Source organism: Hylobates moloch, unplaced genomic scaffold, assembly GCF_009828535.3.
Source record: "Hylobates moloch isolate HMO894 unplaced genomic scaffold, HMol_V3 SCAFFOLD_22, whole genome shotgun sequence".
Classification (NCBI taxonomy): Eukaryota; Metazoa; Chordata; class Mammalia; order Primates; family Hylobatidae; genus Hylobates; species Hylobates moloch.
Window position 1 is genome coordinate 33,027,507 of NW_026652297.1, and position 16,941 is coordinate 33,044,447.

The 16,941-nt window shown below is 51.1% G+C and overlaps 2 protein-coding genes across 9 annotated transcripts in view; one reads left to right on the top strand and one right to left on the bottom strand.

Moving 5' to 3' along the window:
- PNOC (prepronociceptin) overlaps positions 1 to 5,426 on the top strand; it is a 26,024-nt gene extending 20,598 nt beyond the window's left edge. For 3 of the 4 annotated variants that reach the window (XM_032143480.2, XM_032143479.2, XM_058433492.1), the window contains 2 exons: positions 1,130 to 1,523; positions 5,033 to 5,426. In XM_032143480.2, coding sequence (XP_031999371.1) covers positions 1,130 to 1,523; positions 5,033 to 5,118 — 480 coding nt within the window. In that variant the 3' untranslated portion in view covers positions 5,119 to 5,426. Of the gene's footprint in view, positions 1 to 1,129; positions 1,582 to 5,032 lie in introns of all 4 variants that reach the window. The other variant, XM_032143482.2, reaches the window with a different exon arrangement.
- Positions 5,427 to 7,686: 2,260 nt separating this feature from the next.
- Positions 7,687 to 16,941, bottom strand: part of ZNF395 (zinc finger protein 395) — a 41,499-nt gene continuing 32,244 nt past the window's right edge. For 4 of the 5 annotated variants that reach the window (XM_032143487.2, XM_032143488.2, XM_032143485.2 and 1 more), the window contains exons 5-10: positions 15,320 to 15,555; positions 14,720 to 14,820; positions 13,625 to 13,931; positions 12,190 to 12,282; positions 11,252 to 11,355; positions 9,657 to 10,961 (exon numbers count right to left, since the gene is read on the bottom strand). In XM_032143487.2, the coding sequence (XP_031999378.1) occupies positions 10,850 to 10,961; positions 11,252 to 11,355; positions 12,190 to 12,282; positions 13,625 to 13,931; positions 14,720 to 14,820; positions 15,320 to 15,555 (953 nt within the window). In that variant the 3' untranslated portion in view covers positions 9,657 to 10,849. Of the gene's footprint in view, positions 10,962 to 11,251; positions 11,356 to 12,189; positions 12,283 to 13,624; positions 13,932 to 14,719; positions 14,821 to 15,319; positions 15,556 to 16,941 lie in introns of all 5 variants that reach the window. The other variant, XM_032143484.2, reaches the window with a different exon arrangement.

The following is a 16,941-nucleotide window of genomic DNA, read 5'->3' on the forward strand; positions in this document are numbered from 1 at the left end:
TCAGCTACTTATGGCTCCAAGGAAGCTTGGGAAACAGATATGTTGCCTTTAGGAATAAAACAGTGTTCTGTGCATAAGGAGAAGGGGAGATGAATACGGGCCAGTTACAGCCTCTGCCCCAGAAGGTGCCCTGGAAGCCAGGCAGGAGCTCCACGCTATAATGAGGGGCTCTGCCTACTGACACAGCAGCAAGGTCAGGTCGAAGTGGGGTTTCCAGCCGGCTAAGGCCAGAAACCTGGACTGAAATTAGGGGTGAAGCCAAAACAGCAAATAGGAAGAAAAGCTGGGGGGCAGAGGCTTCCAGGAGACCCAATCAGAACCAAGAACGTGGGAGGTGGGGGGCCAAGGTCAGAACCAGCCAAGAAGGGGTGGAGAAACATCGTGGTCCAGCTGGTGGCTAGAAGTCAGGGTTGGCAGGAGAGACAGAGCAGAGTGTTCCTAGGAGCCGGGCGGGTCTGCTGGGCTCACGTCTGATGATGGCATCTCTCCCCCCAACCTGGAACTGGATCACAGGTTCAGCCCCGCACGTCCAGCCTGCCTACACCCCACAGGGTCTTGACCCCCGTTTGCTATAAATGATACACAGATAGTGACGACTGCTGTACGCGGGATGAAAAATTAACAACACCTAGGTAGATCTTTACACAGTGACCTTAAAATAAACCTGCAGATTTGACTACATACTTTCACATCCCCAATTTCTTTAACCCATATGACCTTCCACAAGCCTGATGAGAGAACAAAATAAAATTCTTTATGGGTGACGGTCATGAGCTGTGCTTGGCTCCAAAAACCCGACTAAAGAGGTAACAGGGTGCGGTGTTGGGCGCATTTATCCTGTGTTAACTTCCTGTGTTAACGTGCTGTGACGCCAGAGGTAAGTTACGCCCACCTCTCTGAGCCCTGGTTTCTTTGTAAAATGATGGAGCTGGGTCAGATGATTCTCTGTTTGTTTCCAATTCTGAAATTCTACGAACCTAAAAACCTGTGTAAAACTGCTGCACGTTACTTGATAAAATAGATGCTTCAGAAGCACTTGCACTGGTGCAGTGGGCCGGATCTCCTCCCTCGCCCTGGATTAACAGAGGTCCTTGTTCCTTCTCCCCTCCTCTCACCCGTATCTTTGCAGGTGTGTATCCTCGAGTGTGAAGAGAAGGTCTTCCCCAGCCCCCTCTGGACTCCATGCACCAAGGTCATGGCCAGGAGCTCTTGGCAGCTCAGCCCTGCCGCCCCAGAGCATGTGGCGGCTGCTCTCTACCAGCCGAGAGCTTCGGAGATGCAGCATCTGCGGCGAATGCCCCGAGTCCGGAGCCTGTTCCAGGAGCAGGAGGAGCCCGAGCCTGGCATGGAGGAGGCTGGTGAGATGGAGCAGAAGCAGCTGCAGAAGAGATTTGGGGGCTTCACCGGGGCCCGGAAGTCGGCCCGGAAGTTGGCCAATCAGAAGCGGTTCAGTGAGTTTATGAGGCAGTACTTGGTCCTGAGCATGCAGTCCAGCCAGCGCCGGCGCACCCTGCACCAGAATGGTAATGTGTAGCCGGAAGGGGCGCTCCTCCCAGCTGTACCGGCCACTGCAACCCATGAGTGAGTTGGGCACCAATAAGCTGGGGGCAAGGAGAGACTTCACACACCAACTATCTTAGCCTTGCTCCCAGGCCTAGAAGCACATTCATCCCCTCACCCACCCCCGCCCCCCCCACACACACACCCCGCAAGGAGTCCAGCCCACCCTTTCTCTAGGCAGCAAAGATTTTCCTATTATTGCACCTTGAAGCTGACCACTTCTGGCTAGAGACTGGTTACCATGGGGATAATAGTAGTATGTTAAGATAACTAATTCCTCTGTCACTCCCCAGGAGCTTAGTTACTATGGGGACAGTTATGGGGACCAATACGCCCATCCGGTTGCCACAGTAACCAGTCAGCTCACCTTTCCTCGAGATTGTCTCTCTAAACACCAAGAGTGGGACCTACTCTTAGCCATTAGCAGAGTCCGATTACCACAGCTGTGATGGTGCTATTTCATCTTCAAACACGGCTTACCTATCTCCTCTCCTTTCCCCAGCTCTCAGGGTGCCTGGCTCCATGGAAACATTAAAGTTTCCCATTTTACCTGGCCAAAGAGTTCCTGTTAAGATCAGGAGTTGTGGTTTCTGCTCTTCCTCCTTCCACAAGCCATTTGTCCATCCTGCCACCTTGCCAGAGAGGGACTGATTCCTTGTGGTCAACGGTATCATTCCTGAGCAAGACATGGAGAATTTGGTCCAATGGACCTAGTAGCTACTAGAATATGGACTAAAGGGATTCATCTTCTTTCCTCCATTTCGCTTCTTTCCAGCGTGCTGTTTTTGTTTTGGTTTTGTTTGCTTGCTTTTATATTCCTCTCTTTCTTTCTTGTTCTTTCTTCTGCTCTGTTCCTATCCCCACAGGCACTTTATACAAGTCCACATGTCTAATAATATACATCAAAGACCCTAATTGATTGCCTGTTCATTCAAAACCCAACTTTCCTTAGGATATCAACCAATACATCACTTTGAGTGGCATTGGCAACCTAGCACAGTAGAATTTTCTGAAAATTTAGGAAAGTCCCAACCATCAAGGCTATGTGCCTTAATTTGTATATGGGAAGATGATCAGCTGCAGAGTCCCATACGTCTCCTTAAATAGCTAAGAAACTTGCCGTATTCATCCATTTTGCATTGCTACGAAGGAATACCTGAGGCTGGATACCTTATAAACAAAGTTTGTTTGGCTCACGTTCTGCAGTCTATACAAGAAGCATGGCACCCGCATCTGCTTCTGGTGAGGCCCTCGGGGAGCTTTTACTCATGGCAGAAGGCAAGGGGAGCTGGCGTGCCACATGGCAAGAGGGGGCAAGAGAGGGAAAAGGGGAGGTCCCAGCCTCTTTAACAACCAGATCTCCCATGAACTCATTACCATAGGGTGGGCACCAAAGCATTCCTGAAGGATCCACCCCCATGACCCAAACACCACCCACTAGGCCCACCTCCAACATTGCGGATCACATCTCAACATGAAATTGGAAGAGGACAAACTTCTAAACTGTATCATTGTCCTAACACAAAGAACCAGTCAGATCATCAAAATCACCCCAAAACATTACCCAAGTGGGGCTTTTCCCTGAGTCCTAGCATAAGAGAAAAATGTCAGCATGTGCTATTTTATGTTGCGTCCTGTGTGTCAGAGGTAGCCGTGTCACTAATAACCTTCCTTGACGATATATTAGTACATATGCTAATATTTGGTGCCCACACTTTAGCATGGAGACGGCCCCTTTGCAGGTACGCCAGCATGTTCACCACAGGCCTGTTACCAAATATGGACACGTGTATTAAGTTGTGAAGAGAAAGCTGATGTGTTTCTTTTAGCAGGATGACTCATCTCCAAAGGCCCCAAATTAACCTGCACTGCTTTTGAAGTCATACTCACTCTTGGATCCTTCACAAGCCTCCTATTTCTTTCTAACACATAGCTGCACAGCACCTAACAGTAAATCGTTCAGAAGTAGCACGGGTTGAATTCTGTCAAATCTTAAAGACATTATTCTTTAAAGTGGCTCTTCAGGGACACTGAAGCTCATGTCTAATTCTGAACGATGGCAATGTTCTTTACCTAAACACAGTTGAAAATCAGGCCCATTAACAGGAATCCATTTATTTTTTAAAAAATGATTTGAGCCTCTATCCAGGCAATTGGTTTTTCTAATCTTCTATTATGCTTCCAACTGAGAGGCACTGAAATAAAGTTGGTAAGGAGCTTCTGTCTGTGGCTGTGCTCAAATGTCAAGTTCTGGATGGAAACTGGAAACATTCACCAGCTCATTTGGGTATTACTGATGACTCTCCTTTCTCCTTCTGCAACCATCTCTCTGTTTCTTTTCCCCCAACATGCACAGTTGGTGAGTTCCCATATGGATATTTATGAGTCTATAACAGCCGGCTTCAACCTTGTTTTCATCCACATACACACCCCAACCTGCCCTACATGATGGAGATGTCTCCACCTTGGGGGACTCTTGTTACCAACGCTGTCCTTGACTCCTAAGATACCTAATACTAATCGACATGGAGAAGGCTGGGAAGAAGTGGGGCCACCTTACACTGGAATGGGATAAAGAACCCTACTCAGGGCCGGGCACCGTAGCTCATGCCTGTAATCCCAACGCTTTGGGAGGCCAAGGCTGGTGGATCACCTGAGGTCAGAAGTTTGAGACCAGCCTGGCCAACATGGTGAAACCCCATCTCTACTAAAAATACAAAAATTAGGCACTTAGCCGGGTGTCGTGGTGGGTGCCTGTAGTCCCAGCTACTTGGGAGGCTGAGGCAGGAGAATCGCTTGAATCCAGGAGGCAGAGGTTGCAGTGAGCCGAGATCATGTACGTTGCACTCCAGCCTGGGTGACAAGAGCGAAACTCCGTCTCAAAAAAAAAAAAAAAAAAAACAACAAAAAAAACACTAATCAGAAAGTGTAATAATATCCTAGGAAGGAAAGGTGTTGGGGTGCAGGCCCACCTCTAGACAGAACTTGTCACAGCTGGTCTTGGGGGTCTGCTTTCCTTTCCCCTGACCCTATACTGCCTTCTTCTTTTCTGCTACCCTTAGGCTTTGACCCTTCTAGGCAATGGAAACAGCACATTCATTCGTGGTCAGGTATCAGTGCCATCAGGCTCAAAGAGCACTTGCAAAGAAAAGAACTGTAAAACAAGGGCACTATTTTGCTTGGGCTCCGAATACCAGCAACAACTGTTCCCCGGGAGGGGGCTTGCCACTGTGCCTATTGAGTCACAGCCCACAGACCTCCCCTTTAGTCTATTAGTCCAGCCAGTTGACCCAGGGCTGGGGGAGCAGATGTGCAGAGGAGCTGAGGACCCCTCTGGCTACGTTAGGAACGATTTCTTTGGGTTGATAGCTTTTCTTTGCCTCCCTTTCACTGCTTCTGTCTCTAGGGGGAATAGAAAAGGGTCAGAAAAACCATCAGGTTTGCCATTTTTTAATCATTTCTGTCTCCCCAGGCATCCAGGTGATCCCCCAAACAGCATGTGTCCAGCCCCAGACCTGCCGCCTGGGAATCAGGATTCCTTCTTCCCCAAGGCACTGAGCGCCTGCAGATCCGGCAGGCTTCCTTCGCCTCCAGAACCTCCCTGTCTGATTGTTCCTCCCCAGCCCCCTGGCATGTTTCACCACAACCCTGTTGCTACATCAGAGTGTATTTTTGTAATTCCTCTAGCTACCATTTCAATGGCCCCATCTCTCCTGCTCACCCGCCTCTTGCCCCTTCTAGGGGCAGGTGAAAGGAATAGGAAATTGAACCTGGGGTTTTGACTCGCCACTGCCATAACTTGTTTGTAAAAGAGCTGTTCTTTTTGACTGATTGTTTTAAACAACGATTTCTCCATTAAACTTCTACTGAGCAAATGGTTAATAAATTGGTTTGCTGTTTTTAAGTGAAGTGACAGAAGCAGACTCTGCACACACGCAACCAGCGCTGTGGCTCCCGGGAGGCAGGGGTAAAAAGCGCATGGCACTGCTGTGTAGAAAGGAGGATGGGCAGGCTGGGTGCAGTGGCTCACGCCTATAATCCCAGCACTTTGGGAGGCTGAGGCGGGTGGATCATGAGGTCAGGGGTTCAAGACCAGCCTGGCCAACATGGTGAAACCCTGTCTCTACTAAAGATATAAAAAATTAGCCAGGTGTGGTGGCACGTGCCTGTAATCCCAGCTACTCAGGAGGCTGAGACAGGAGAATCACTTGAACTCGGGAGGCAGAGGTTGCAGTGAGCCGAGATTGCGCCATTGCCCTCCAGCCTGGGAGACAGAGAGAGACTCCGTCGCAAAAAAAAAAAAAAAAAAGAGAATGGGCAAGGTGCACCCCGATGGCACAGTTCCCAGATCCAAGTGCAGCAGGTAGGGGAATGAATGCACATGGCTGTGTGACTGGACGGAGTGGAGAGAGGGCAGGGGCTCTCCAAACCCGTGTGCATCAGCACCGCAAAGAGGCAGGCTGCTGGCCCCACCCCCAGTTTGAGATGGTAGAAATCTGCCTTTTTACCAAGCTCCAGGTGGTGCAGATCCTGCTGGTTTGGGTCCAATGGACTGGGACACACAGCAAGGAGCAGGGCGGACAGAAACCTGCTGATGCCACTTTTATCTCCAGCTTCACACGTTAGGGTGTGTCACTGCCAGGGTCCAGCTGAGAAACACAAGGCAAACCAAACCGAGTCTGTCGGGGAGAGTTAACCGTCTACACGAGTGGGCAGGGTTACAGAAGATCAGCAAGGGATGCAAAGGCGCTCTGTTCGGAGCCGGAGAGCCCTGGTAGGGGTAAGGGAGTTCCTGGACCCACAAGGACTCTAGCTCTCCATAGCTTTCAGTAGAGAAATACAGCCATTTACTCACACACTGTGGGAGCCAGGATTCAATATCCCCACTTCCCTCTCCTCCCCTCTTTCAAACTCCAGCCTGATGTCTGTCAGCCAAATCCAACCAGAAGCTGGAAAGTTGGGGGGTCGACCCACTGATGCAGCTGCGAAGGTAGGGGTAGGGGGCGAGCTACAGATGGAGAAGGCAGGTAGCTAACTTGGAGGGGGACTTGGCAAACGCAGTAAAACAGGTAATGCTATTGAGGTGTTCTTAGAGGGATGAACTGGAACAAGGACACAGAGAAGGGGTGAAGGAAGTCCCTGACTGCACCCCCAAGATATAAATAAAAGGCAAAAAGGAGGGAAAAAGAAACTGCTTTCTGGGCTGCTGGGCGTAGCTGATTCAGGCCATAATGAAGTGCCTGAGCATGACACCCCCACTGGCCGGCAGTGTGAAGGGTCCCTGCAACCCGCCCCAAGAGACACTTCACAATCCCCAAAGCTCCTCACTGCCTCTTTGCCTTCCCTATTCCCCAGAGCCTCTTCCTATAGCTCCTGCTTCTCCCCACCAGAGGGATGACTCAGTGCGGAAAGGGTCCTGTCGAGCCTTCCACCTGCCCCACCACTACTACCTTGAACTCTTATTTTAAATATACCTTAAACGTTTAAACACACTTCCACAACTTCCTCAAGCAAGCCTGGTTTATTTGACTTGGTCTTCTTGGAATCTATCATTGCTTCACTAAATGGTTCTTAAAGTTCAGCAACTGAAATTGCACAAACCAGCCCCTGGGTGGAATGATGCCTTCTGCTTCCAACAGCCTTCCCACCTAGGCCAGCTCTGCCAGCCACTTGGGCCATCGCAGCACCTGGAACTGATGTCTGTACGGAGCAGACCATGTTCAGAAGCCATTCGATAGGTAGCGTGTGACTTATTTTCTCCCATGTCACTTGCTTGCTCCTCAAAAGACTCAGGAATGCAGTCAAGAATATGCTCCCCTTTGTCAAGAAAAGCAGCAGAAAATACTGCCTGGAGTGCTGTTATTTCAGTTTATAACCTTGAGCAAATTATTGAACCTCTGTGCCTCAATCTTCTCATCTGCAAAATGAGAACAATAACAGCACTCTCTCATAGGGTTATTTGTAATAGGGAACCCATGTATACACTTGGCCTAGTCACTGGGAAGTGTTACCTACTGTTAGTATAAGTGAATCAATGTCATACTTTGCTATAGTGTGATATGCTACCATTTGTGTAACACCAAGGACAAGGGCAGTGATAATCTTATTTGTTGCAGGGGAAGGGGCAAAGGACAGGTGCACATTAAATCAGACAAGGTACCATTTTATTCCTTATAAAATATATTTCATATTGTTGCTGTAAAAACATTACATTTCACATTTTTAAAAAAATTTTTTAACAGTAAAAATAATACTTGGAAGACAGCTGAGGGAAAAGGCGCCAATAAGACAAACTCACAGATGGGATTTATCTCCCTCCTTTTTTTTTTTTTTTTTTTTTTTTTTTTTTGCCCCTGGTAAAAGTCAGAACCTGGGATGACCAGAAAGTAACAGGACAGATTTCTCCCAACAAATCAGAGTCTCCACATCCAAATGAATATTGTTCTCCAAGGAGTCAAGCTATAGACTCACAACGACAACGTGGCCATGGCTCAAAACACTCTCTGAAGTTACAAAATTGCTTTCTGAGCCAATTTAAAAGTCACATGATTGAATCCAAGCTATTTTACTTTAAATGGTCCTTTTGCTTTGCACCTGAGACCTCGCTTGGCCACAGACGTCATTCGCTGGACTCCCTGGGCACTAAATGAGTGTCTAGCATCCTTAAGGCTGCTCAACACACAGCCCCAGACTCTGAAGGTGATTCCAAGAAATATTCTGAAAAAAGTCACATCGCTGGAATAAAGTTTCCTAAGGTAACTGCTTTGAAAACCAGTCCCGTTAGTTTCTAAAAGCCCACCTGCGGCACCTTCCTTCCATCAGAATCTGCTGCCCGGGTGGGCTGGGAAGGAGGGAGATACAAAGAAGAAGAAAGTAGGTGTGATCACTGGGTCGGTTCCCAAGCCACCCTCACCCTCCAAGAAGGCATGAATGGAACAATCCCAAGAACAGGGCACATGTGAAGAACCAACACGACAGGCACGGGATGGCAGCACGAGTGGAAGGGAAGCAAGGAGGCCGCCAGCACCAAGGAGGAGAGGGGGCACAAGCGCGGGCAGGGAAGGCGGCACCAAAACCTAATAAGAACAAAGCAAAACCACCGTGGTTTCCACACTGCTCCCTCCCTTTATTCCTCCTTCCTTTCCTGCCCTGTATACCAATGGCATAAGAAGCCCGCACAAAGAGAAAAATCCGTATATCCAGTTATATCTACACGGTCCAAACTGGGGGCGGGGGGAATTCAAACAGCTTTCTAAAGACGAGACGGCAGTGAAAACTCTGAGGGAGAAGGGAAGGGGAGGCCCTCCTGGTGAAGTTCCCATGTGTCAAGAACGCGCCCTCCCCTCCCCATGAGGACCTGAACCTGGGGGTCGTCTTGGGAAGTGAGGGGGGTCGGGAAACACCATCGGCAGCTGCCAGCTCTTAATTCTCAAGGAGGTGGAAAGGACAGGAAGGAGAGCCCTGCGCCACCTCAGGCTAGCCTGGCTTTGAGCTTTACCAAGAGACAGAATTCCACATACATTTTTTTTTTTTTTTACTAAGTTATAAAAATATACCCCATCACCAAAGACACCTGTGCATAAGAGTCTGTCCCTTCTGTCACCAACCTAGGGCACTGCACCCTTCCCAACATCATGCCCCTACTGCCAGGTCTACAGATTTTGTAATACTCAAAGTGTCCTGCATTAAAAAGCACATGTCTATGTCCTACGTGAAGGGGCCAAGGGAGCCCTAGTGGCCCAAATATCTTCACCTAGGACTGGGAGGGAGGCCTCGATGACAACCAAGGGGTGGATGCTGACACTCCATCCCAGGACAGATGGCTGGGTAGGATTCCCTGAGCCCCTGACAGCTGGGACATAGGGCCAAGACTTGTACCCGAGGCAGCTGGGCAGCGGACGGTCACATTCCAGCAGGCCCTGAGGAATCCCCAAATAAGTCATGCTGGGAGGAAAGCAAGACACCAAAACAGAAACATGCCCTGCCAACCAGGTGTGGTTCACTCTGTCTTCGCGCACGACTGGTTGGCGTGGTGCTAAACTCCCTAGACCTCCCTCCTTCTCCACAAGAACAGCTCTGCTTATCAACATGCACGCAGCCCAGGCTCCCCTAGATCCCTGGAGGCTCCAGAAACACCAAGGGCCAAAACGCCAGCAGCCACTAACCCAAACCCACGTCTTCCTCCTGTCATTTCCTCATCCTGAAGCTCACGGGTGCAAGGACTCTCCTTGGCCTTCCTCATCCTGCTTTCGGGCAGCAAACAGAAATGGGGAAATCCCTGGCGGGGCCAGGAGACAGAAAGGAACCTCCAGAACCTCCCTGAGTCTCTCTCGGCCACCCAAATAAAAGAAAACTTTAATCAGCAAAGGCTTCTGAATACATCATAAAAGAAAACAAAGCATTTCTGAGGCGTCCTTTCCATAACCGGAGGGAGGCGGCGTCAGGAGGGTGCTTCCTCAGGTCAGAGCAGAGAGTTTCCAGACGCTCAAACCCTCCAGGAGTTCCTCGAGGAAAGAGGAGAGAATGATCAAGGTAGTGTTTAACTGCCACATTCCAAAAAGTGAATTCTGATCAGCCTTTTGGCTCAGCTATTTGGCGACAGTCTTTTAAAAAACCTCTTTCTCTGGGCTTTAAGAAGAAGCCATTTAATATTTGTTGGGGTGCAACCCAATGTCTGAGGGAACCAGATTTAAGTTGTCACCAAGAAAGGGCTTTCCTTTGACTTCCATGCAGGATGCTCAGACAGGGAACAGGAAGTACCCTCCGAGAAGGGCAAACTCCTCTGCCCCACGGCCAGGCAGTCCTGCACTCTGAATCACCCATCAGCCAGAAACTTTTTTTTTTTTTTTTTTTTTTAAAGAAAAGTAAATTCATCTTGCTCACAGTCCTTTCTGGAAGAGTTGAGAAAGCAAAGAATTCACCGACTCAGCAGGAAGCAGAACGAGCTGTTCCTTCTTTTGACACGCACAAGCTAATCCCCTAGAGAGTGGGGATGTGGGAAACGGAGGGTAATTAATTCTTTGGTCACTGGTTCACTGCTGAATACCCTTGGTCAGTTTTGGCTCTCTCCTACTTTAGGGGGAAAAAATATTTTTGTTTCTTTTTTTAAAAAATAAAATGTTCCCACAATGGGAGAAAATTGCTTTAAGTGTTACACCTTAGCCAACAGAGCCCAAACTCCGTGTTTCCGTTCTTTCTCTTTCGGTTTCTGCTGAGGGCTGGTGACACACTGGCCTCTTGTCAGCGGCTGCCGGCAGGGCCAGGAACAGAGTAGAACCTGCAGCACGGCTCAGTCCAGGAAGCGCTGGCAGGCCTTCTTCCACCGGCAGGCCGTGCACCACTGGTCCCGGTGCTCGATGCCATACACCTTGCGGCACTTCTTAGCCTCCCCACGGGCTTTCCTGCAGAAAGAGAGGAATGCAAATCGAGCCCCACACAGGTGGTGGGCCCGGGAGAGCAGCCAAGTGGGGCTGGGACAACAAGCAGAGGCCAAAGGGGCAGCTCCCGGCAAAAGCCACCAGGACCAAGGGCCAGAGGCTCTGAGGACCAGTCGTCCCATCTGGTGCGTCTGCCATCTGGGCTCCTCTCTGGGGACTAACCCTGGTGACTTCATCTGGGTGGGGTCGGAGTCCATGCCACTGGAGACAGGGCACAGAAACCAGAAGGCAGGGGACGACAGCAGACATCTCACCTGGCACCACTCTGGGCCCGGGGTGGAGAAGTGACGATCAGGTGAGATTTCATCGCAGGTGCTGGCTGCTGGGGCTCGCTGAAGCTTAGCGACCGGCTCCGGACCTGGGCGTGGGGAGAGGGGCCATGAGCACAGGGACAGTCAGGAAAGGTGAGGGAGCCATCCTAAAAGACAGGCAGCCACCCGTCCCTAGCTCCTTCTGGTCCAAGAGGCCTCACGCCTTCTCAGGGAGGACACTCTAGCCGAGGGGAGCTGTTGGCAGGAGAGTGAGGAAGGAGCAGGCCTTCATGCCACACTTGGGACCCAGCCGAGGACAAGGACAGGGGAGCCACTGGACCTGGTCCCCTCTGAGGCTCTCCCTGCAGGGGGCTTGGACGGAGCCGCCATGCCTGGAAGCCTCGCACTGCCTCAGTGGCATCACTGGCAATCTGATTTACAATGTGACACCACCCTGCAGGAGATAAGACCAGCGCCTGCTAGGTAGAGTTCAAAATGACTTCCCGCTTACTTGAGTTTGGGGTCCACCTATGGCCCTTGTCCCCAGTGGCCTTGAGATTTCTGACCCAGCCCACATAGCCGCCACATTCTCCCCCTTCCTCTCCTCAGTATTAAAATCCTAAAAACACCCACGGGCACTAGGGGCTGATGGGGCAACTGACCCCAGCCTCGTCTGGTGATTTTCTTGGCAAGAAACCTGCTTGCTCTGGACATCCTCTACAAGCGCCTCCTTCCACCTCCGCGAGGGGCTATGGCCAGATGGGGAGTGCCAGGGAGGGGGCAGCACAAGGAGATCTTCAACACGTTTGGGGGCGGAAGGCAAGACGGCCACACCGACCTGTGGCCACGTGCCCCGTGCCCAAGGCATGGCCTCCAGCCCTGGGATGTGTGGGAGAGCCCTTGGCCATACCAGGCCCCGGCCGTGCTGCCAGCACACTCACCGGAGAGAGGGAGCAGGCGGCGGAGGGGGCAGCAGCCCAGCTGACACTGGTGTAGATGTGTGGTGAGACGGGGATCTGGAAGGACGGCAGAGCCTGTGGAAGACGAGGGTGTCAGCCTGGATTCTAGCTCAGGAAGTGTTCAGAGTCTGCCCACAATCCCCACAGCCTCATGACGGCAGCAGAAGGTGCATCTCTGCATAAGTGCAATGACCAGAAAGAGCTGGGACACACTTGGCTTTCTCGAGGACAACACTGGGGTGTCATCCAATGCCTTGCAGTAGTCTCCTTACTGCGAGGCTCCAGTCTCATCCTGGAACCCTTCCCTCAGCGCTGGTCTACGTGCCAGCCTCGTGACTTAATCACTGCAGAAGATTTAACTTCTCAACTGGATCACCTACCAAGAACATGCCACGACAGGTGCCAAAAGAGGCCCCAGGCCTTCTGCGTCTGGGGAGCATGGCTGGGATAAGATATGGGATCCTCCAGCAAGCGCATGAGAGTAGCAGTGTGCTCACGGGTATCCAGGTTCAGGGCTATTTGTGAAAACACCAGCTACATGTCTGGGCCCCACAGGTCAGCCAGAGCTGCAAATGGGCCAAACATGAAATCGCTAAGCGGTCACTCATTCTAACAAGGAGGAGAGCTGGCTCATTTCATAAAGCTTTCTCACTGAAAGCAATACCTTTTAATAACTAATTTGCAAATTGGCCCACAGACTGATAAAATAGGCACAAAAGAATTTTAAGAAATATCAGCACACAGCAAGCTGCATGTTCCTTGAGTACCTACTACATGCAGCGAAGACCATCCTAAATGTCACCCTCTGTGATAAGTTTCTCATTCACGTGGGCAAAATAGGTTGGTCCCTCTGGTACCTACAACACTTGCTCATGCCTCTAATAATTAGTACTTTGACTAGTTATTATAATTAACCATAGTTACATATTCATTTCTCTCTCTCTCAATCTGAACCATGCCCTCCACAAGGGCAGGGACTAAGTCTTCTTCTACCTGAAAATCTTACTTAGTCCAATTCTTGGCCCGTAGTAAGTATTCAAAACATGCGTGCTGGACTGTCTGTCCATGGAACACAATTCTAGGACCTAGACATCACGTGGGAAGCCCAACTACATGACTCCATCCTCTCTTATAAGCAGAGGTGTGACAATTCCCCCGCCCAAATCCATCGCCCAGTTACTTAGGGATTTAGCTAGATTTCTAGTAACCACTCATGACAGCTGCCAATGTAGATAACTCCAGGAATTCCCACATTTATTGAGCAGTGAATTCAGTTTCCTTTTCTTTCTTTGTAGAAGAGATTAGCAATTTGGCCAAAGGGCTCAGCCTTCCATCAGGGTGGTCGGTAGCCTGTAATCAAGCTGGCCCGTGATGAGTCAGCTACGAGCCTGAGCCTCCAGCGAGCCCCGCCCCATACCTGGTATGCATGATCTGCCTGAATGTGCCAGAAGGACCCAGGAGCTGACTTGCTGAGAGCCCCTGAGGGCAGGGAGGACTCCGGGCCGGGATGTTCTGGGCCGGAGGACTGCGCTTTGTGCAGAGGTGGTGGAAGAGCAGACAGAGGCAGGCCGGTCATGCTGGGGGTGGGAGCTGGCTCGGCGGTGGGAGTCCCAGGGACTGGGGTGCCTGCGGCAGCAGCAGCGGCGGCAGATTCCTCCTTCAACTGCACCTCTGTGTAGTAGAAATCCTCCTCCCGCTTGAATTGATCAGAGTCCACCGTGTCCCTGTGTGGGAGGGAGATGCGGCATAATCAGGGGTGCCTTGCTCCCTTGAAACCCAGCGGGGACCGGGGTGGGGAGGGAAGTGATTGCTTGAGGCCACCCAGCAAGCCAGGGACGGAGCCCAAGAGAACACCCAGGTGCCTCGCTCCTGACGGGTGTCACCAGGATTATGTGTTGCACATCAACGGGAATTATTTTTCCTGGCACCTAAGGCTCATCCTCTCCCGGAACATGTGCCAACCTCTCCTCTGGCAGGAGGCATCCCACGCTGAGCACGACCACGAGCCCTCTCTGGGCCCCACCTGCCTGCAGTCATGCTTTCTCCCCCAGGGCCATGAGTCAGCTCCTACCACTAGCAGCCTGCAAACTCGCACTGCACAGGGCCTGCAAACTTGCTCTGCACAGAACACGGCGGAGGCACCAGGGTGGGGCTAGCAGAGACCCACTCCCAAGGAAGAGTCGGTGGTGCAGTGCTTGGCCACTAAATATCTTGGAAACGGGGTCTCACCAGTAACTGAACCAAATGACCCCGTTTCTGCCCAGAACTAAAATATCTTGCTTCCTGCAGTGAGGCAAGAAGACACATCCCCAAGATGGACAGAGCTCCTTTCCCGTCAACAGCAACAATGTTTGCCGGGATGTCTTTCTCAGGTGGCCAGGAAGAGACACCAGGGGGTGTTCCCAGCAAGCCACGTTCCTGAAAGCACTGTGGGCTGTGGGTCACAGGGACTCGGCAAGTGGAGGGACACCTGCACGCGACCCTAGGCTAGAGGCCCTGGGCTCGCACATACCCCAGGTGGAGGGCTTTGACGTGTCGTTTGATGCCCACAATAGAGCGCAGCACTTTGCCACAGTTTGGCCACAGGCACTTGTACATCACCTTCACAGAGTTCTAGAGGAAAGGAAGACGGGGTGAGTGCGTATGTCTTTCTCCTTATCCCTCACTCAACCTTACCCAGTGGGGACTCAAACTGGCTTCTGTCCCCAGCCTGACCCAACAAAAACCTCCAGGAAAGGGGTTCTCTGGGACCAGAGAAACTTACAACCAGGGGCTAGGAAGCCCTAACCTAAGAGATGGTCCTAGTGGCCAACAGCGGTGCTCGGTGCTGTGGCTAAGACCCCACTGGAGGCCTCTCCCACGCAGACCTCTGCAGGAACACAGGAAAGAAGGCAGGGATTGGGGTGGAGGCTAAAATGGAAGAGGCTTTAAACAGGAGAAGGAGAATCCTGGGAATATCACCAGGTAACAGAAGCAGCAATAGAAAACTGAAATGGGAGCGAACCCAAGACTATCTAGGGCCTGCAGGGTCCCCTCCCCTCCACGGCTGGCTGTCCCCACACAGACAACATCTGCTCCAGCCTGGGCTCCCACTCACACTGCAATCACGTACCTTTCTTTTTCGTGGAGCCGGTTCATCCAGCAGGAAAGGGTCAGGATCGGTCTCAAAGCCATGATCAGTTTGGGGAGAACCAAAAGCATCCCCCAAATACTTGGGGCTGGCCTGGGGGTGGGGGGGCGAGGGGGTGGAGACACCACTGCTCCCACTCCAGTGACCGCTGGTAGTGCTGCTGCCGCTGTCCGAGATGTCACCACTCTCCTTCCATGGATCGCAGGCCACACGGGAAGCTGGCCAGACGAAGAAAAGGTGAGAGGATGCTCACGGGCGTGTCCCTGGGCAAACTCTCCCTTCTGAGCTTCGGTAAACATGGAGAGGAGTTCATTCATGGCAGCAATTTCTCTTGGTAGAACTGCTCTGCCCTCGCAGACATTTCCTACCATAGCCACCTGGTCATCACTGACCAACAGATACACATTGCGAGTTCGCTTTGGATAGGAGTCATACAAAGAGAAACAAAGAGAAACCTAATTGAAATTTATTTCTCTTTTTAAACAGAAATTATTTTTGGAGATGGGGTCTTGCTATGTTGCCCAGGCCAGTCTCAAACTCCTGTCCTCAAGCGATCATCTGGCCTCAGCCTCCCGAAGTGCTGCCTGTTTCTCACTTTATACATTAAATAAAGGGGGGATGGGGAGGGGGAAGGGCAAAGCCTCTGCAGCCTCCAGGCCTGGTTGAGAACAGGCACACCCAGTGTTGGGTACCACCCAGAGCGTTTTCCTACAGCTGAGGCCAACTTAAAGGTCTTCTTGACCAGCTTTTCCGAAAAATGCTTTTCAATCATCTAAACCCAGGCCAGTCCATAGAAACCTGTGGGTGGAACAAACCACTCAGCCTTTGCAACTCTCAGGAGGGTGTGCAACATTTCCCAGTGCTAGCTGCAGCCCAGGTAGAGCCTGCTTTAATCAAGAAATAACATGTTTGGAAGAGGAAAGACAAGCTCTGCGAGCAATTCTGGTCATCGCAAGGCGGCAGGGGGCTTTCGTGCCTGACACGGCCCTGAAGCAGCTGCCAGGCTCCTGAATGCCTCTAAGCAGGAGGACAGGCATCAGCAGACATGGAGAATCTTCCGTTTTTAAACAGCACATCTGCAGGCTGCGCGGGCCCAACCCAGACTCTCACTCCTTGGCCAAAAATCCAGGTGAATTTATAATACAGGAGAATCTGAAATTCTGATATGTGGAAATACCAAGAGAGAGGGAAAAAAGCTACCTGTCCTCAAAAGCCCCAACTCCCAACAGGGGCATTCCACAGAGCCCCCTAACCCTGGATTCCAAGGTCTACTAGCACATCCTTTGTGGCCAGGATAAAATCCTGCTGCCTTTCTCTCCTCCTGCTCATAGTCCAGACTCCTTCAATGCTAATCAGGGATCTACCTGGCACAGGCTCCCATCTTTCCATGTTTCCAGTCCAGGCTCTCCTTACATCTCACATCCTAGAAGCAGCCCACCCAAAAAGAATGAGATGGAGGAAGAACTCTTCCCTCCCCAGATACCACTGTCATGTCTCACAGCTATCACTGTCCCTTCCTGGGAACCAAGAGATTACTACATGTACATGTGTGCTTAAAAAAGGGTACACATTCAGGGCAGAACACAAGAATCATTAAGCAGGCC